At 38.0% G+C, this 22,259-nt stretch overlaps 1 protein-coding gene across 1 annotated transcript in view; it reads left to right on the plus strand.

The window, feature by feature from the left end:
* Positions 1–22,259, plus strand: part of MIPOL1 (mirror-image polydactyly 1) — a 165,161-nt gene that overhangs the window by 31,467 nt on the left and 111,435 nt on the right. Inside the window, exons 7-9 of the mRNA XM_009993941.1 lie at positions 6,230–6,359; positions 13,098–13,131; positions 13,391–13,561. Of these exons, the coding sequence (XP_009992243.1) occupies positions 6,230–6,359; positions 13,098–13,131; positions 13,391–13,561 (335 nt within the window). The remainder of the gene's footprint in view (positions 1–6,229; positions 6,360–13,097; positions 13,132–13,390; positions 13,562–22,259) is intronic.

Genomic DNA, 22,259 nt, shown 5'->3' on the forward strand with positions numbered 1-22,259 from the left:
GGAGGACTGATGAAAATGAAAAGGCAGGTAGTCATTACACCTGTTTTCCAAGTATTCTTCCCTAATTCCTCACATCGTATCTGCTACTCAGCTACAAAATCCTAAAAAAGCTTCAGTTAAACCTCTCTGTAGGATAGATTTCAGCTGATTTTTTTTTTCCTTAATTTTTTTTTTTTTTTAGTTGGAAGCAACTGGGTAGGATAAATGAAAAGCTCATTACAGGAATCTTGAATTCTAAGTATGTCCTTGTCAAGCAAGTTCTCTCATGTTTCTACTTTTCCTTCTGAATAAAATGCATCTCCAAAAGGCAGAAAACAGAAAATAGTCTTTTTGTTATTTTTTCATGAGTTCAACATTAACTCCTATGTTAAAGGTGCATACACTTATGAAACAGAAATTGAATCATGCATAAAAAAATTTTTGAGTCATTGTTATTTTAGTCCATTCTCGAATATTTAAGATGCTCAGAGCCTTTTCCGTAAAAGCATATAATCTCTTTTGTATTTGTTGTTGCTGTAATGGTGCAAGTTATTAGTAAAATTACTTTGAATGTACCAGAATCAATGCCAAAGAAAATCCCAAGTCACTTACTGTGTTGCAACCACTGATCTTGAATACTAAATCTTAAGCTGCAAAACCCTGACCGTCTGCAACAATACATTGTTATTAACAGAAAAACTTTCTCACCATATTTTTTTCTTGGAAGTAATTGGTGACTATAACTAGTGTTTGTTAGAGAAACAATTAGCAAGATATTATTTCTTGGATCACTTTTTTTTCACATATTCCAAAGCCAAAAGCAGTATTTTATCACATCTGTTAATGTCAGACACCTTGCGAAGTCCAAAATACTGTTATTTCTCTAAAACTTACTTATCTTCAAAGCCAATTGTTATACTGTTGTAATACTCACTGTATCTTCTAAGAAAGCAATCTAGGTAGTGATCTCATCTTTTTCTTTTAAAGTCTGGCCTTCTGGATTTTACCTTTTCTAAGGAGTAATGTGAAGTGATTTTTGCTGCCATAGATGTTTTAAGTCCTAAATATTTCTTCTTTCTTGCCTCTTCTATTCAGTTTTTTTTATTTACACAGATGACCTCTAGGAAATCAGCAAACAGACTTCTTTCTGGGAACTCTGCTTCCCTCCCTTCCCCCAAAGTTCTGTTGTTTGGAAAATCATGAGCCACTGTTTAAACTAGAATGATTTCCAACACACCTTCTCACTACTGCTGCATTTTAAAGGTAGTTGTAAAAGTCTAGAAGGTGGGTTTGCCAAAAGAATCAGGTTCAACTAAGAAAATATGTACACTGCTTTGACTCAGTAAACTCATACTCAGTATGGTTCATCTTCTTCATATTTACTTTTGCCCATATTAGAAAACAATTAGCTTACTAAACAAATTTGAGTATTTGGGAAGAAAAAATCTACTTTGAGTCTCTCTCATTTGACTAAGAATTACATGATATTTGATAAGCTTGTTTAAAAATGGACATATCCAAATATTATTGTAAACACCCATTGATTTGTTTTACCTGCAATATAAGTATTTTACTTAGTTGGCTTACATAGTAGCTAATAATATTTGTTAATGTAATTTAACTGCTGTGAACCTTTACTGAACAAATATTGAAATTTATACAAGTCAAAGAAAGAGAATCTCTAATGACTTTTGTAAAAGCTTCCATTTAATAGTTAAGCAGAAAAGTTTATATGACATACCAGATGCAATTAACAGTAGATTTTACATTTAATAAAAAGAAAGAAGCATATGTATTTGCTTTATTCATTCTATCATAATTTGCATTAGAGCTATGGGTGTTTAATGAGCAAATTCCAGCTAAAATGCTATATTGATTTTCTTAGTGAACTTTGTAATAGCTATCTACCTTACAAAATCTCACTGTTTACAATTGTTTTCTTTACTAAAAGCTAAAAATGTTTTAGAATTGATGACTTTAGCATAATAATTCTTTTAAAATAAAGAGCACTTTTAGAATGTGCAGGTATTTTAGTTACAAAGAGAAAGATGTTATTAAATTATTCCAATGCAAATACAGTTTATGCAACTAAATAGTAATGTCATATTTGTAAATATTGCAATGCTTGCAAGCATTGGAAAATAATCCTTTTTTCTTAATTTAGGCCTGTGAGATTTAAATATTTTAACTCTTGACTGCCATTATATGTATATGAGTTAGTAAATTACACAATTCATTTTAGCTTAATACTTGACTATTCGTACTTCATTTCTGTGTTTCATTTTCTTGCTTGAAACATGAGTTCTATAAGAATTTGTGTTTCGTTTTGGTCAGGCCTCAAGATAAACAGGATAGGGTTGGTTAGTGCACTGTTGGAAGGTCTCCAAAAAAAACCTCATGGTGTCAACTAGAACAGTTGGTGACTAAGTAGCTGGAGCACTTTTTTCATTGGATCAGACATCAAGTCAGTGTGCCACTATGGGGCTAGTATTTTGCTGGGTATGCAGTGTCTTGAGTGGGATTCAGAAGCCTGACTTGTTAATTAATTTTCACCTGGCATTTTTAAGAAGGGTAGGGATGATAATCTGGGTATTCTTTACTCCTTTTAATATGGAGGGGGTTTGTGTCACTCTCTCACAGACGTATGATTAGACAGTTTATACTTCACATACTTTCCTGAATACAACACAAAATGTTTTGGTTTGCTGCTGCCTTGCAATCTGAAGGTACATGTATTTCAGTGGCTTATTTGAAGAATCTTGTGAATCTTATGGTCCTGAACTTTTACTTGTGACTGAGCTCAGTCTGAACAGTGAACTTTATTGTTAACATCATACTTTGGACTCCCTGCAGCTGTGTAATAGCATATAGCATATGTAACGTACTACATATATAGCATATATTTAGCATTAAAATAAAAATTTATAAAATATTAAATAGTGTCAGAAATGTATAGGCATTGGATAACAGAAAAGTCTGACCTAAATTCAGCAGAAGGTTTGGCTGTTAAAGGAATCAGGTGAGTTAGCCTTCTGTAGACATTAAAATGAGTTAGAAGAAGACTTCTAAATTTTTTTTTAACTCAGTATTTTCTTGTGTTCAGTGTCAATACTGCTACATAGTATTGATATGCCACATAGCTATGCTTCTTTTTTATCTTTTTATTTTTTTAAATTTAGATTACCATGCAGGCATCTTACATGTTTTTCTGCACTTTCCCTAGTCTGTTTTAATATGAAAAATTCAACTTGCAATATCAATTTTGAGAAATAGAAGCAAAAGCCAAACACTTGAAACTTATATGGAACCACTATAATTTTTTTTTAATGTAGTTGGTGGATCTGTGCATTGTGATATTTATTCCAATGCTTTAATTTGGTAGAAGGATAAGAAAATAACATTAAAGGGTTGGCTTAATTTAAGTCACTTTTCCACTGACAGTATTTAAAAGACAATATTTTGTAATGAACCTTTGGGTGGGGGAAATGCTTGCTGTTCAAGGCAATTAGCCTCTGGGCTGCTATCAGGAATAGAAAGGTTTGAGATAAACAGGATGTTTAAGTAACTTAAAAATGTCTTTTTATGAATGGTTTCATACCATTATATATACATTACTTCGGTTTCAAGTGAAAAAAGCAATAATCTGATTTTTAAAAGCCTGTAGAGTTATTATTACCATTGGTTATAGTTGCTTAGAGAGGGAATTAGATATGCCAAAACTCAGTCCCTCTCAGTGTAGTTGTATACTCAAGATGCATTTTAACAATCAGCAAATTGTGGTTTTCTGTGCTGAGGTGGGGATGTTACAGGGCCTGACAGAAGAAGAGATGAACTCAAAGAAATTAACTAATCTGGAGGCTAATTAACCCCAGTACAGTAATAAGTGCTAAATCTTCAGTTATTTAAGACAGCTTTCCATTAATTCCAGTAATTGTTTTCATTATGAAAACTACATAATGTTTCCACTTGCAGCTTTATAGAAAGGGTTCTCTGTGCAGTGTCTCTGGCATGATGCTGGATAAGATGACATCATTTAGTGGAAAAACTATTGTAAACAAATATATTAAGGTCCAGTTAGGCAATAGTTACCATACATAGATAAACTGCTTGTGTATTCCAGATCCAACTGGGACATAGAAGTTGTATTGTAGTTTACCCAGGCAGTCAATGTACTAGTTACCCTGCCATCACAGATCTCAGCAACATAAGTGGTAATCTGGTGAGCCCATCTCCTACAATTTGTTCTGGCTGAGCTATCTCTCTTTGCAGATATCAGACCCATCCTCTGCAAGTGCTGCAAGTCAACATCTCATTACCAATCTGTGTGCATGCAGTTTTGCAGCTTCTCTGCTCATGCCTTTGTTTTTCCATTCCACATCAAGCAAAGCTTTCCTGTTGTAAACAGGTTGAATTGATCTTAAAGAAAAAAAAGACACTATATACTCAAACAGTAGATTATTTAATAAATGTTTGTTTCATTTTGTATACATTTCAAGATTTGTGCTTCTGATGATGGTGAATTTGTTTGTTTGTTTGTTTTTTGTTGTTGTTGTTGGGATGCAACTTGTCACAGCTTGGTCTGATGGCTACACTTGCAGCTCCTTTTCAGACTTTTGTGACAGGAGGGACTCCACTTCCAGAAGTAACATTTAGCTTTTCCCTGTCATGTTTTGACCAGTCTGCTGCACTTGTACAACCTTTTGCTGGACCTGCAAAAAATGCTTCCTTACTCTTCACTAATACTCTTCTCCCCAGCTTGAAAACAAGAGGATTGTTTTCCTACATTGAACATTTTCCTAATTAATCTCTCTGAACTCTTTTTTCTGTTCATCTTCTCATTTGTCTTACATTCGTACTTATCTGAGGTGCTTGTGAACTATATGGAAACTTAGCACTTCTTTATAATTCAGTTGGTTGGGAAGTTTTGGGTCTTTTCCAGTACTGCAACCAAAATGTACTGCTATGTTCCTATTGTTCCATTCTGCGAAGAGCCAAAAAATGTTTTGTATCACAGTATGAAGCTTTTGTACAATAATGTAGAAAGGTGAAGTATGAGTAAACTAACATATAAAGGCAGTTAAGTTGATGTCAATTGACTTAAGAATGGACAGATAAAAGTGAAGAGTGAGGAAACCTTTATTTAAGACCTTAATGTCTTAAGCAGTGGTTCAGAGTGGAGCAGAGTTCTGAAGAGGATAAGGAAGCCCATCAGCAATGGCTTAATACAGAAGGTTCTTGAGAAAAAAAAATGCTTCAAAATTTTAAAGAAACTGTGGTTTGGTGTTAGGTGGCTAAACACCAGCTTGGCTGACTAGAAGGGGGGCATGAACTCTGAAACCTACAGATCTCAGTTGAGTTTTTTGGAGGTGCCAGTGACAATGAGAGAGGATAAAGTCCCCAGTCTTGGAATGGCAGTGGTCTTACTGTGGCATCCTTAAAATCCCAAGACATTTTGACTGCAGGGTTTTATGATGACCGTGAGGAGAGATTTGCAGTATTGCAGTGGGAAATGATGAAAGTATGAATAAAGATTTTAGTGGAGGCAGGGTCGAGGTAAGGATTCTGGCAGTGTGCCAGAGATGGTGATAGACATATTGACAGGGGAGAGAAGGCAGAAAATGTAAGCTTGGGATGAGGAATGACTTGAAGGTGTTAGCATGCTCCCAAGGATAGACAGTAAATCTTAGTTTATTGGTACCTAATGCTCCAAGGTCCTTGGTATGCCCTAACAGATAATATAACAGTGTATTACACAATAAAATAAAGGCTTGGCAGAGAAGGAGACATGCCAGCTGTACCATTCTTGTGATACCAGACTATGAAAATACTAGATTTTTAAATATTTAATATCAGTGTGCCAGCCTGATAGGAAGTAGTTTTAATGGATCATTACTTTTAACTCTTCTGTCATAGAAGAGACCTACTAGTGTCTCATATGATTCTGAACTTTAAGAATTACTTTTTCATTAAGGAAATATTCAGAAGGCAAAGCAAATCACTTCCTTGCCCTGTTTGATTATATAGGGCTGAATGTGAAAACAGCTTTATTTCGTTCCTTAAGTATTCTTTTTAGCAATCAACAGCAATTTAGTGTTCTGTCTGAAGAGTAATACAGACCTTACCTAGAGTAATTTGAGGTCAGTGGAGAAATGTTGATTTTAGGAGATGCTGGCAAAGGCCCATGTAAGTGCATCTAATAGTGTCTTTGTGTGTTGAACTGGTTTGTTAAGCACACTGGTTACTTTTGCAGCCCTAGTGGAAGAAGTTTATTCTGCTCAACGGGAACGTGATGCAGCTGTCATGGCAAGGCTTAGGTTAGCCAATGAAGAGAGAGATGAAGCATTTCTACGCGTCCAGCGTTTAGAAGAGTCTCTCAAAGAGTAAGTATACATTCCCCCCCCGTGCAAAATATTGTTGTGTCAGTCTCTGACTGTCATAAACTGCTTAACTGTGGTTATATAGGAAAACAGTGCGAACTTCTTTGTGATGAAATATGAGACTAGTGCTAGTTTTCCTGTGCTACTGGTTAATTTGCTAGCCATTATATAAGACTGTATTTTTCTCTGGATACTGAGAGCAAGGTGAATAATTTTGATGGCAAAAATTAAAAGTATTATCAGAAGTTTTGGTATTGATTTATTCAGGGTTAAATAAGACAGATGTGACATTTTGTAGGGATCTTTTGACATGGAGTACCAGAATGTCAGTCAGAAGTTGCAATGCATAGGAAATCAATCAAGCCTTTAAGCTCACTAGACATTTCCTTCAGCAAAATTTCTACTAATGATGTGGGTGATGTAGTAATAATATATGTTTTTTTCTTATCTTTAGTGTAGGAGCAATTTGTAAGGCAATAAGGATATAATTAATACTTCTCAGAGTTTTATATGTGCTATGTAAACACAACAGAAATAGACAATCTCATGTTAAACAAAACCGTTAAGTCAGGAGAGTAAGATGAAGAACAGTTGCTTTTCCCACTTCAGGATATAGGCAGCTTCGAAGCTACAGTTTGTCTCTCCACATGCTACTTCTCCATCTGAGTTGTGATAATCTTGGTTGCCTTCTGTGGTAGTCCCCCAAAGTCTAGAGTGGCTGAGAAGTGTATTGTATTTTTCTACCAAGAGAAATAGAAAGGGAACAGAGAAGGTTTTTTGTCATAGTAGACCTAATAGGTGCAGTTGTTAGTTAACAAAATGACAGGCAATTATGTTTTAAATAATTGATTCGACTAAGAACTCCTGCCTTTTTATGGGAGAAAACCAGTTGTCATCCTTTGGATATTTTTATAGGTAGCGACAGAGAAATGTTGTCTAAATAAATTTCAATAATCTGCACATCGTTTGTGTAAATTACTCTGTGGAATTTACAAGTTGCTGGTTTTTCACAGCCTGTAAGTGTGACTTAACAGCAAAATTAGGAGATTCCATTCCCACAAGATTCAATGCAGGATTTATTAGACTGACTGTCTCTACAGAGCCTGTTATAGGTGCACAGGCATCTGACATCTAGCTTTGAGCAGCAGTCTTGGAGGAAATGACAAAGGTACCTTAAATTCCCATAAGAGGCATCATAACTATGGGCCTTACTCCAGTCTTTCTAATTTCTGCTGTTACTCTTACAATTTTCTATGTTCCAAGAGTAAAGAAAGCAAGAAAGTTTTGAAAGTTGAAAGCAGAAGGATTAGAAGCTTTGTATTTTGGAGAACATGTGTATTACCTTCCCCGAAAGAATATCATTGCAGAAGGCACTGGATACTGTAAGACAAAAGGTACTTGCTCTGCAGAGTGGGTCAGTAGCTGCTTTAGCTGATAGCTTGGAGCCAAGCTATTATACCTTATTGCTATAATTTAGAGAACAGCAATTGTTGTTGGCTGTCATCCACTTTTGGATGCTTTATAGAGAGGCCTGATACCTTGATGCCATTCATAGTCTGAGCATTGGCACAGGAAATTTGCCTGTGGAGAACCCCAACACAGGTAAAAATTGCAGTGAGCTAAGCGGCTAATCTTCTTTCAAACCTGATACACATTCCTCTTTACCTAAACCAATGAGTCATTGTCTGTAGCTACTGTCTCTTCCTGTATATTCTGCAAGGGTGCTGCTCAGGCTTCTGTGTGACATATGCCAACATCAGGACACAAGACTGGGACAAAAAACAACTTAATTCAACCGATTTCTACTTGCCAGTCTGTATGTGTACTGTAAGTTCATAGTTCACATATTTTCCAGGGTCTCCCATTCTGCATTACAGACACTGACTGTGGCAATGGCAGCTTGTTTGGAAGAGTCATACCCAAGTCTTCCACTTCCTGTGTGCTGTGTGACCTGTCATTGAGAGCATCCTGGACATGAACAAAACTCTTAGGCAGATCCCAAGCAGGCTTATGCCTACTATAGGGCACAAAGATGTTTCTGAAAAATATTACATGATTTTATTTTCATTGGTAGTTTTAGTGTCAGTCATCAGAGCAGTAAAAGAAAAATCCTAATTAACATAAGCCACAAAGGCAGAGAGCCCAAAAGCTGTTTGGCTAAACAAAGTTTGTTAGCTTGTTACTCATCCAAGCAGCAAGTACTTAATTGTAATGAATTATTGGGCATTAATTGCTATATGTAAGACAAATAATTTATCCTGAAAAGGAGAAAAACTCATTATTTACATTCAAGTGATCATCATGTTTACTGCATCAAATGTCTTAATATCTGCCTCTTTCCTTACCCTCACTACCCATTCAGCCAAACTTCAAGCTTGACAAGAGTGTCTTAAGCCGTATCAGACAACGTAAGAAACTGCAAAGATTTGTTGCTCCATTCCACCAACTTATATTCAGTATTACCTGAGCCCACAGTGACTGCACCCATTTGCACAACCTGACCAAACTCAAGCTGACCACAGCTCTTCCCTGACCCATGTCAGTCCTCCATGACAGCACCTTAAAGATAATGTGATATTTATTCCAAAAAGAGCAACGCTGTGGTACAGGGAAACATTTCCATTGTGGCTGTTTGTTTGGGGGTGGAGGGTCCTTTTTTTTTTTCCTGAAGGAAGTTATTTGCTTTTTTGTAATCTTTTTGTATTACTAACTGTGGTAATATCTCATCTGAAGTGACAAGGCATCCATTTCTGTATCTGCCTGGATATCTGGCATTTTGCAATGAGAGGAGCAAGCCAAAACTGTGACTGAGAAGAGTCAAATTGAGGAGCTACATTCTCTGAAGCAGAGTCAACCCCAGGAGGAAATTACTTTTCTCAGCCTCTTTATTCTAAGTGTTTTATTACTGTGGCTGAATGGAAATTTTGGGGGGAGTTCACCTCACCACTCTACTAAAGCTTTGGAAGGAGCAGAGATGGTGGGATGAGCCATGAGGCACTTGGGCTATTTTCTTTAATTTTGGATACTCCTGGGGAATCTTAGAGCTTTTCCAACTACCGTCCTTAATATTTTCTTCCTGCTGGTGGCCGGTCATTCAAAAGGTCAAGTTCTCTGTCTCAGATGCAGAGCACATGGAGGTTTTGGCTACTTGTGCCACACTCATCAAGTTATGTAACGCAGGTCAGTCTTTCCATCTGCTCTGGACTTACTCCAACCAGAGATCTTTACAAGAAGGGGGTATTGAATAGCCTGCCAACAATTATCAAATGCTTTAATGCTTTCTTTCAACTGGCAGCTGGAACAATACTGTTGTCATTATTTAATGGTTAACAACCAATATTCTTTCAATTCTGTTGGTCCTAGGCATTAGCAGAATGTGTGTAGAAATGGGAGGAAGAGGAATCTTTGGTTACTGACATTTAAAATCATAGAATGGTTTCAACTGGAAAGAACCTTAATGATCATCTAGTTCCAAACCCCCTGCTATGGGCAGGGACTCATCTCACCAGACCAGGTTACTCACAGGCCCATGCAACCTGGCCTTGAACACTTCCAGGGAGGGGGCATCCACAAGTTCTCTGGGCCATCTATTCCAGTATCTCACCACCCTCACACTTGTCATGATTTGACTCAGAATCAGCAATTAAATGGGTGACAATAATGCTCTTGATCCCCTCCCCCTCCCACCCATGATAGGGAAGGGAGAGAGAGAATAAGGAGAGAGACTTTCTGGATTTAAAACTAAGCTAGGCAGCCTTAATGAAGTACTAATGATAAAAGAAAATATGTACAAATATTTACAAGTATGCTCAGGAATGTGCAAAGCCCCTATCCCCTCCCCCTATCCCCAGCAATTCCCATGGCACTCTTCACAGCTGTGAGCGGTTCTGAAAAGTCCTTGACCACTGCTGGAGAGAGCAGCAGAACAAAACAGGAGCTGAGGGTAGTTACAAGGATCAGAAATGCAAGGGCCTGGGGATCAAAGGAGGCTGGTAGACAGGGTCCTCCTTGGACACTGACCATCAGTGGAAGAGAAGGGAAGAAGAAGGGCTCGACTTCTGTAATCCCTGAATTTATACCAAGACCTATGTAGGTATATGGATGGAATACTTTGGTTTGCCAATTTTGCCATCTGTCTAGTCTGCTCCTCCCTATGTGAGGGTTGTAGATACAACTGATCGGCTTCTTTAGTGTCCAAAGTAGCAAATCCAACAAGTAGAGCTAAGTGTCCTTGGTCTTTTGGCAGTATCTATAAACATTTGAGTTTTATCAGTCCACTAGCTAGAAAAACTGGCTGCTAGTTTCAACAAGTGTGCCACTTAAAAGAGTTCACTGAAGAAAAAAAAAATCAGTAAAAACAAAAATTGGCCTCATCCTCTCTCAAACCAGACAACACTAAATATTTTCTTCCTAATATAACACATAAACCAACCCTCTTCCATCTTAAAACCATTACCTCTCATCCTATGACTACATGCCCTTGTAAAAGGTCTCCCCCCAGCTTTCTTGTAGACCCTCTTCAGATACTGTAAGGCTGCTATGTGGTCTCCCTGGAGCCTTCCCTTCTTCTGCAGGCTGAACAACCCAAACCCTCTCAACCTGTCTTTATAGGAGAGATGCTCCAGCCCTCTGATCATCTTTATGTCCTTCGTCTACACTCACTCCAACAGTTCCGTGTCCATCCTGTGCTGGAAGCCCCAGAACCAGACACAATAACCCAGGTGGCATCTCACAAGAGCTGAGCAGAGGAGGAGAATCACCTCCCTTGACCTGCTGGCCACACTTTTTTGGAAGCAGCCCAGGACATGGTTGGCTTTCTGGGCTGCAAGCTTACATTGCTGGCCCATGTTGAGTTTTGCATCAACCAAGTCCTTTTCTTCAGGGCTGCTCTCAATCCAATCTCTGCCCAGCCTGTATTTGTGCTTGGGATTGCCCTGACCCATGTGCAGAACTTTGCACTTGTCCTTATTGAAGGTCACTTACTGCCTGAGAACAGCACAAGGAAGGGCAGCAGAGCAAATACACAGCTCTGGATGCTGCTTTTTAAGAAGTACTGTCACCTAAGGAGGTGTATGTTCATCTACAGACAGATCCCTTGTGGCTGTAGTGTGCTGAAGAACTTAAGGTAGAAGTTCCTGTTCTTTTTCCCACCCCCATTTCTCCCTAAGGTGTCTTGCTTTCCCAGCTTGTTGGTCGGCTGGGTGGTTTTGTTGACCCACACATTTAGTAGGGTAGAAGTCCTCTGGAGAAGCTGGGTCAGTCCTGCCAATTTACTTTGACAAATACTGTTCCTTTCATTGTGAATACAAACTAGTTGGAGATCCATTTTTAAGTCTCACATGAAGTGGCACTTAGAGCAATGTAAAAACCTAAAGCAGGAACTCTACAAGGAACCAAGTCAAGGAGCCAGTTCTGAGAATTTTTACTTATAATAGGCTTGTTATTTATGATTTGTGTTACTTTATGAATACAAGTTAAGCCCAGCAAAGGCTGCCTTTTTTACTTTGTTTTGTTTCTTTGTTTTGTTTAGTTCTGGTGCTGACTGTATATGTTAGATTAGTTACAGCTTGTGAATTCCATATAAATATACCAGCTGTTGTTAACTGTTAGTACATTCTGAATTATTTCTTCTTTATTTAGAGAATTAATTTCTGTACTGGCTGATTTACTATGCCTTATATATTGTTATCTGTTAAAACTAATGCTTTAATGTAAAAGATGCTGGTGTGCTGTTAAGTATTTTATGATGCTTGCTGGCTAAAATCTTGGCTTCAGAGCAGCAGCTATCACAGCTTTTCTTGAATAAGGGTGTGTTGCTGTTAATGGTACTATATCTTTTACAGTATCATATGCTAGTGACAGACCCACTTTTAGGAGAAGTCACCATTATGTAATTAGCAATGGAGTGACGAGGTAACTTTAAAAATATGCTCATTTTTAGAGAAAAAAAAAAGGTCTTTCCACTTTAAAATACACTTAACTGTTTTGAATAATAAATTGTCCATATAACTAACCCGAGGTAAAATCAACTGCATACTATCCTATTTTTTTATATTTTTGTGCTATCCCTCACTGCTTTTGCACAGCCAGTGTTCAGTGCTGTATGACTAAATTCCTTGTATCATCTTTGTATTTGACAGGTCAATATATGCTCTGTTGATATAGAAACGGAGGAAAGTGCAGGCAGGGTTGTTTCAGAATTAAATAAGGGACCTTGCAGAGAATTGGCTTAGCTTGATATTTTGTGGAAGACATAAAATAAAAATATTTTTAAGGAAACTTCAACTAGGCTTTTGTCCTCATTTTGGAAGAGAGAGGTGGAAAAAGAATTACTTAAAAATGAAAAAAGTCCTGTCCTGTTTCATTTGAGGTGCAGTAAAAACAACAAAAATACAACGTCAAGTAAAAGTTGTAAGCCCAGAAATAAATAAATTGAGAGCATCAGTCATTTCTATCGCTGGGGAACTTTCTTCATCTAAGCACATATGAACAATTGATCCTTGTAGTCATATATAGCAGTAAACATTAATAACTTAACAGTCTGAAGTCAGTGCTGAAGATATGGAGCATTATTGAAAGATGGAGTCGAGCAGGTGGCACTTTAATATGTTCAGTGTCATGGTTGACTCTAAAGACTAGTAGAATGAAATTACTTGAGGTTCTAAAGATTTAAAAAGCGAACTCATTTTGCTGCACTAAGGAAATGCTACTGATCAGGCTTTCTGTGTCCCTTTTTTCTAGGCTAGAAAATATTAACCCTGAAGAAAATGACATGGTAAGCCATTCTCTGAGGAGATTTCTTGATGTCAGTCTTATATCTTAGAGGCTTAAGTTCAATTGAGTGGGTTTCAAGAACTAAGATGTGGGAAAAAGAAGAATTGACACACTAATAATGTACATCTTTGCTGCAATATGAAAATTCAATAACTTCACTCAGTCAATTTACAATTCACATGTGCCTATTAATTAAAACCCTATATTAAATAAAATATATTAAAACTTCATGTCTGACTAACATATAATGTTGTTGGTAGACATTACAGGAATTACTGAACAGAATAAACAATGCAGACACAGGGATAGATATACTGAAGAATGGAGCTATAATTCTGAATCGAATACACAGGACCAAAGAACGTAAAAAGAAAATAATAGCTGAAGAAATGAACGCAGTAATAGAACAACGGGATGCTGCTCTGTCTCAAGTAAGTCTCTGCAAGTATATAATCGCTCAATACCAAATGTCTTTTTTTTTTTCCTTTTTTTTTTTTTTTTTGCATTATCTTTGGGGTAGGAATGCTTTTCTCTGTTGAAAATCTCAAAGAGAGCCCTTGTAGCAAATAGCTGATTAATGATCAACTGTTTCTTTGTGGTAGTAGTGCCCATTGAAATGTCATCAGTGCGTTTCATTAGGAAAGTTTTTTGGGTTTTTTTGCACCTGAGTATTACCTGTCTCCTTTTTTAACACAAAATAGTTTTGAGTGTATTGACCAAAGGCTTAGTTTTGCAGTGTGCTGTATTGGTATCATGCATTGAGTAGCAGTGAACTGGGACTCAAGGGTTTGTAAAGGGATATACGTGGCAGAAATATATGTTAAAGGAAGGTAATGGTACCACATGCAACAATGCAATCAGTTCCTCCCTTTGCTGCTTTACATTCAGGAGATAAAAATCAGCATGTGGTCCTTGACTCTCAAAGCCTTACACTTCTGTAACGTGACTTGAAAGAACCTGAGGTCCTTTTTCTGCTCAGATCGCACACTCCTTACAATTTCCTGTTTTCACAGAAGAATATTGTATTCATTCTCTTCTTCATGAAAAGAGTCTTGTTGCTTCTGATGGAAGAGTTTTTGTGTTGTTTTGGGTGGTTTTTTCCCCACTGTTTTCCTTCCTGGATTTTAGCTCAGTAGATTTAGACTTTCCTAGATTTAGCTCAGTAGAAATTGGCTGTAGGAAGGTGCAGTCCAAGTAGGGGTTATATCTTCTGGAAAAAGACAAGATTTTTAGACTGGATGAAACTCCTTAAATCTTCATCCTAGGCAAGAAGTTTCATCTGACTCGTCTGATATTGGAAATACAGATTTTTTTTTTAATGTGAGTTAGCAAAGTTAGCTCACATCTAACAAAGTTCTATTAGATTTAAAGTCAGGTTTGTGATCTTGAGTGGTATTGATACTGTTGATTGAATTTCTGTTGTACTGAGAAGTCTGGTAAAAGAGTCCATTCTACGCACCCTGTACTTTTAATTCTTTTGTAATTGTTATTTTGGCATTCTCCCCTACTTTAACTTTGAAAGCTCCATCTGCCTGCTGGTTAAAACATACTGTGTGTCCATTCAGTATACACTGCAAAGGATGTTAATGTTGAAAGATACTAATGGTGGAACTTTGCTACTTTATTTTGCTTTTACAATAATGATGAGCAGCGTAGCTACTGGGAAACTGCCAAAAGTTTATGGTCTTTCTTCTTTTGCACAGGGCATTTGAAAATTGACCATCTTATAAGCGAAAATCATTCAATGTAAGAGAAGGATCCTTCAGTTTTTTATTTTTGTTTCAAGAGTTTTTGCTTCTTTGTTGAAGTGGACTTTCAGGCATACTTGGACTGTAAAACTTTTATGAATGTCAAAAGAATGTCATCAAAGGGCATTTTAATACACATTTTAATTTAATATATTTTTAAGCTGCTAAGGAGCAGTCTTTTCCAGGTAATAAGCTTGGAAATTAATAAAGATAATTATTTTACATAGTAATGTCCTAAGTGCCACAACTAACAATGCCATCTTCAGGCCTGTCAGCAAAAAGCACTGGTAGTGTTAAGTAGATAGTGCAGCTGAAAAAATAAAATAATAATCCCCAATCAAATGAAAAATCAAATATTTGGAATTAAGCTGCACTGCTGTGTTACTACTTTATAATACCATGATAATACCATTTATAATACCATTGTTTTAAATTAATTATTATTAATACAGCTGTATTGATCATATGTTGTGTTTTCACATATGTGGTGCTTTTATGACTGTAACTCTTGAATCTAGAAAACAGGTCCTTGGAATTGAAGCTACTGTTTCAACCTGCGTTTCTCACTTGAAGACTCCTTGGGAATTCGTACTGTACTTTAATTATTAGTAGTCTTTTGTTAACATTGCAATAGTGGTAGTTATTACAGTGCTAACAGCAAGAACAATAAGAGAGGGATTCCTGCATTAGACCACAAAGGGACTAGATATAATTCAGGGGATGTATATGCTTAGCATAACAAATGCAAATTATTGGAAGTTAGATCTGAGGTCGCCTCACGCATTCATATCATCTGCAAGTTAAAATCTTTTTCTTTTTGGTGGAACTGACATCAAATAGAAGGTGAGGGGGAATTGATGAGAGCAAGCTGAGACAAAGCAGAAATAGGGTAAACCATTAGCATGCTGTGGATATTCTCTGGAAAAGGCATTTTTAAAGTTCAGAGGTCACTGGGCAACGAGAGCTAAATGCTTCATGACACACTGTGTGAACACCGTGTTGCTCTGTTCCTGCTTTCTGGTCTGCAGAGCTGGAGCAATGTCATTTGAGTGACCACCGTAACCAGTTCTGTATGACAGAGAACTGCCTTTATTATTGTAAGGGTTTGGACTGACTGCACTTAATGAAGCTGCATCTGTTATTTTTATGGTTTTCTTCACAATAGCCTGGCATTTGACAGCTGAGTACTGTGAATATAAGTAGTAGAGCTTTTTAGGTTTTGCTTGTAGGATTTCTGATTTTTCTCAGTAAGAAACAATAACACCAAAGCCCTAAGCGCTTCAACACATTGCTCTGATTTCAGGTAAGGAATAGATTACATTCCTAGAGAATCGACATTCTCTGAACTCTGCATTTCCTATCACCAAGCAAATACAAATTTCTTTTCACCAGTCTTTGAAACGCTGTTTTGCAATACTTTTTCTGGTAGTTATACTATTAAGCTGGATTTAACTGGACTTCTGTTGCAGCATACTTGACATTGGTTACCAAGTTCTGATTCTTCTATGTGAATTTTACTTGAATATTTTTTTTATTCTTCAAAAAATGAAGAGCACTGTTCATGTTTCAGAAGGTAATGAAAATGGTTTTTTGAGATTTCATATGTGAATGTTACTTCTTACTAGGAAGCAGAGAGAGGCACTTCTATCACAGTATTGAGCTGTGCATGTTTATGTAATCTTAGATCATTCACTAGATTGCTGAGCAAATATGCAAACTACTTTTTGTATGTGTGAAAACAAATAAAATGGTATAAACTCAAATATTTGATACTACTTTTAGTATGTATTTTCAAGTGAATAAAAAACAAACAACCAAAGCGTGGCTAAACATTGACATCCATCTTCTCCTCTACCAACCCCCTTAAAAAAACAAACTCAACTGTTTGGTTGTATTTGCTAAGATATGTTTGTTAGTGAACAGATATTGTGTTATCCTGGGGAGCTTGAGTCTGTTTTATGACTGATCCTCTGAAAGGAAATTGTCTGTAATGTTCAGTTTTGTCTTAACCCATTCAAGGAAAAAAACTTATTTGTCCAGTTGTTTTTTCTACAATTCTGCCTTTCTTCAAGTATCTTTCTTGTTTGAGTAATCCAGCCAGGGACAGACATCTAGTAAGGATTACATATAGCATAGTGTATGACGTTCTTAAAATACTTTAAAGTAGTGGTTTCCAGCAGGAGGCAATACAGTGCAATGTCTCAAACAACCACCTATTAACTACGTATCACCTTACGGACAGGAATGTTAATATGATTACGTGGTTGGCAGCTGAAGCTGAGGACTTGAGTAAGTCATTGCAATTACTTTCCTTCTGGTTTAGAGAAGAAAGAGGACCTTTTTATTGGTACAGTTTGAAGGAAGTGATTTTTAAAAGCTAAATAAGATACGGTTTATAGTTTAGGAGATAGCGTGTTTGGTACGTTTTCACTCCTATCTTTAATTCTATAAATGCCTTTTTTTAACTGGTAACAGTTCTATACAAAGTTTTAAATGTTAAAGGTGTAGAATTTATTGTTCAGGCAAAACAGTATCGTCCATAACACAATAATCTTGAAGCAATAACATAACTGGCAAGCAAACCTGGTTTTACAGCTTTGAATAGTGTGATCACATCCTGCTATGCAGGAACATGCTTATGACTGTTCATGTAAAAAATTGGCATGCACCCAGTTGCTCATCTGAAGCAAGTTCAAGTACCTTTCTCCATTTTGAGGCACTGTTGGCAGCAGGCAGCGCTTTATCATCATTGAAAACAAAGATGAGAAGCACTATGCTTGACTGCCCATCATTATGAGTTTCAACTAATGACTAATAACTGATAAATGTCTACTCTACAACAAGCCAGCTTCTTGCTAACTTTTATTTTTTACATTTTACTGGAGCAATTTGCCTCCTTTTACACCAAATAAGGTGTAGAGCTCTGTTACATGTGATTCATAGAGCATTAAGGCATTCTCAGCACACATGAGTGAACAGGTCTTATTGGAGCAATAAACCTAAGAGCTGCATGAAGTGTAAAAACAACAAAAGCACATGTAAATGAGAAAAAGATTACTTACAGGTCTTGGGCCCTTAGCTGGAAAATACTCAGATGACAGGTTACAATGCCTCACGACTCTTATTTTAGGATACAGGTGATCCCTTTGCAATCCAAACCACAGTTTGGGATGTTATTTTTAGTAATGTGCATTTGCAGCTCGGTTTTAAACTCTGTGTTTTGGTACCCTTTGGCTCTTCCTGGTTAAGAATACTAATTGAGGTCTTGGTTGATAGGAGCACATTTGACAGTGTCCTTCTAGCAGCTGTGCCAGGATGCTTCCCCTACTACCTTTTTACCTTTTGTCACTGATATTTAGGAACAGAAGAAAAGTGAGGACACTGTATTCAGTTTTTTGTGAACAGGACAGCCACTGAGGTACTGGTTAATTTGATCATAGGCTTATTTGAGGAGGGAAGTGAAGGTAAAAAGGATGTTTATTGTAATTCCAGGATCCAAGGACCATGCTGGTTCATTCTTATGGCTGGTTTCCTTTGGGCAAGCAACAGCAAGTTCCTGTTGCTCTCATTTGCAGTGTTTTTTTCTGAGAGGTAGCAGATGAATGGGCATGGGGAAATTATTTGCCAGCAGAATTGTTAAACAGAGAGAGATGAGCTGTCTGCAAGATGCCCCTTTTGCCCTGCAAATATAGTCCAAGTTCTGATAGAAAGTAATAAGGATATGGAATAATGTATAGATTAAAAAAAATAATAAAAAATCTAATTTGAGATTAAACAATAAAAGCTGCACTGTGGTTGCAGGGAGAAAAGAAACAGGAGTTGAAGAAATAGTTGTCAGTTTTATTGGTATTCGTATCAATGGCCTCAGGTAAACCTCACAGACATCTCTTCTTTGGAGAGGTAATGCTGACTAAAAGGGATTCCGGAGAACGATCACAAAAAGACAAGTTATACAAGCAGTTGTTGTGATTAGCAATATTGGTTTTCCATTTGATTGTGTTGCAGTAGAAAGGTGCTTTGTAGTGTCTCATTTCATTTACTGTGTACCTAAATAAAGACAATCCTTTGAAAGTTTGACTAATTCATATTTTAGGAAGTTCATGTTATACTGAAAATTGTTGAATCCATGTTTTCTTCACTGCTTCTCAGAATAAATCAAGTGAATCTCACTGGCTACAGAATTTTTGAAGTGCTAAACAGGGCCAGTGACTGGTGTAATTGGGAGTCATGGAGTAAACCTATTGGAAACGATGGTGGAGAGTATCAGGAACCTTTTGCATCTTCATAAAAGGGCGAGTTCTTCTCTACTTGGCTGCTTACCTCTTCCAAAAACAACCTCAGCTTGAAAAATTATAATAATTCTTTACTTTCTGAGATTATGAGGTATGCTGTAACTCTGCCTTGGATATATTTGTGCTAACTGGAGCATGAATGTTTTCCAGGGGAATACTCAGTAAAATATTTGGCTACATTTGGAAGACGTGAAGTATTTTTTACCACTGAATTAAGAATTTTAGCCTACTGGAGACTAAAATTGAGAAGAAACTGGCCAAAGAGAATCCTCTTGAAGTCTTACATCGATTTGGTGATCAGGTAGTGAGGTGGATCAGGAACTGGTTGAAAGGAAGGAGTCAGAGAGTTGTAGTCAATGGGGCAGAATCTGGTTGGAGGTGTGTGACTAGTGGAGTCCCTCAGGGGTTGGTACTGGGACCGGTGTTGTTCAACATCTTCATCAACGACCTGGATGAGGGTATAGAATGTACCCTCAGCAAGTTTGCTGATGACACTAAGCTGGGAGGAGTGGCTGACACACCAGAAGGCTGTGCTGCCATTCAGAGGGACTTAGATAGGCTGGAGAGTTGGGCGGGGAGAAACATGATGAAATTCAACAAGGGGAAGTGTAGAGTTTTGCATTTGGGGAAGAACAACACAATGTCCCAGTACAGGTTGGGGGCTGAACTGCTGGACAGTAGTGTAGGTGAAAGAGACCTGGGGGTCCTGGTAGACAGGAGGATGACCATGAGCCAGCAATGTGCCCTTGTGGCCAAGAAGGCCAATGGCATCCTGGGGTGCATTAGAAACGGTGTGGTTAGTCGGTCGAGGGAGGTTCTCCTCCCCCTCTATTCTGCATTGGTGAGGCCACATCTGGAGTATTGTGTCCAGTTCTGGGCCCCTCAGTTCAAGAAGGACAGGGAACTGCTCGAAAGAGTCCAGCGCAGAGCTACGAAGATGATTAAGGGAGTGGAACATCTCCCTTATGAGGAAAGGCTGAGGGAGCTGGGTCTCTTTAGCTTGGAGAAAAGGAGACTGAGGGGTGACCTCATCAATGTTTACAAATATGTAAGGGGTGAGTGTCAGGGGGACGGAGTTAGGCTTTTCTCAGTGATGACCAGTGATAGGACAAGGGGTAATGGGTGTAAATTGGAGCATAGGAGGTTCAAGGTGAATATCCGAAAAAATTTTTTTACTGTAAGAGTGACAGAGCACTGGAACAGACTGCCCAGGGAGGTTGTGGAGTCTCCCTCACTGGAGACATTCAAAACCCACCTGGATGAGTTCCTGTGTGATGTACTCTAGGTGACCCTGCTCTGGCAGGGGGGTTGGACTAGATGATCTCTCGAGGTCCCTTCCAGCCCCTAAGATTCTAGGTAGACAGGAGGATGACCATGAGCCAGCAATGTGCCCTTGTGGCCAAGAAGGCCAATGGCATCCTGGGGTGCATTAGAAACGGTGTGGTTAGTCGGTCGAGGGAGGGTCTCCTGCCCCTCTGTTCTGCCTTGGTGAAGCCACATCTGGAGTATTGTGTCCAGTTCTGGGCGCCTCAGTTCAGGAAGGACAGGGAACTGCTTGAAAGAGTCCAGCGCAGAGCTACTAAGATGATTAAGGGAGTGGAACATCTCCCTTATGAGGAAAGGCTGAGGGAGCTGGGTCTCTTTAGCTTGGAGAAAAGGAGACTGAGGGGTGACCTCATCAATGTTTACAAATATGTAAGAGGTGAGTGTCAGGGAGATGGAGTTAGGCTTTTCTCAGTGATGACCAGTGATAGGACAAGGGGTAATGGGTGCAAATTGGAGCATAGGAGGTTCAAGGTGAATATCCAGAAATTTTTTTTTACTGTAAGAGTGACAGAGCCCTGGAACAGGCTGCCCAGGGAGGTTGTGGAGTCTCCTTCACTGGAGACATTCAAAACCCACCTGGATGTGTTCCTATGTGATGTACTCTAGGTGACCCTGCTCTGGCAGGGGGGGTTGGACTAGATGATCTTTCGAGGTCCCTTCCAACCCCTAGGATTCTATGATTCTATGATTTTTCTGATTTGCATAGAATGCTCCCTAAAAGAATAACACCCATTTAATCTTCTGTCATGGTGCTCTGTTGTCTTTGATTGCTGTGTAAATCACAGTTCTCAAGGCGTTGAGAAAGCTGGGGAGAGGCGAGATGTTAAGACAGGACAATAGAAGAAGATTTGGGGACATTACACACCTGAGTCTGAAGTGTTAATTGGTCTCTTGCATTGATATATCAGAGACTATGATTTCTGTGCAGGCAGGTATCTGTTAGTAGGGCATGAAGCTCCCTTTAATTTCACTGGAGTAAAATTTCACTAGTGAAAGTGTATTTTGGAGCTTATTCCTAGGTTGACTTCAGTGAGGCTTTGGTTGCATAAAGTCTTATAATTTTTGCATTAACGCTTCTCACAGCTGGAAGTGCAGGTCAGCTGGTGGGAGGGAGAAGGTCCAACAGAAATTAGCCTAGGGAGCTCTTATACTGAACTTTTGTATTTAGTTCATGAATGCTAAGTATGAGTAAATATATAAATGTTAATGCAGTGTTTTCTTAAAGAGAGGAATTGCAAGTTGTCTTTTTGAACTTCTGAAGGAAATTTTTAATTGATACTACATTTCTTCTTTTTACTGCTGTAAGGTTTTGACTGAATGATGCCCTGAGACACATCATTGTTTGCATTGTTAAATCACCTGTTGTGCCTCTGCAAACAGTGTGTTGTGCAGAATCCAGAAAATATGTCTGCATAATATTTGAGGGCATGATCAAGCTTTGTGTCTTTAATTGTAAACTTTAATGAATTTCCAGTCTAACAATCATTGTCTCTTCAGTACCTAGAAACTCCTCACGCCTTTGAAAATGACAGTAAATCTGCATGCAAGCTTGTCTGATTAATTGCTATTTGACTTATTTATCATGGTGGTAAGCTCTAGGTTCACACAGCTTAGACTTCCAAACCAATTTCTAGAATTAATTTAAATATTTAATGTCAAAACCCTGGGATGAAAGAGAGAAAAAATGTTTTTGATGCTTATTGATCACCTGTTTCAGTAGCAACAACCCATAGAGGGAATTTCTGGTATGATACAAGCAGAAT

This window comes from Chaetura pelagica, unplaced genomic scaffold, assembly GCF_000747805.2.
Source record: "Chaetura pelagica isolate M959 unplaced genomic scaffold, ChaPel_1.0 scaffold11, whole genome shotgun sequence".
Classification (NCBI taxonomy): domain Eukaryota; kingdom Metazoa; phylum Chordata; class Aves; order Apodiformes; family Apodidae; genus Chaetura; species Chaetura pelagica.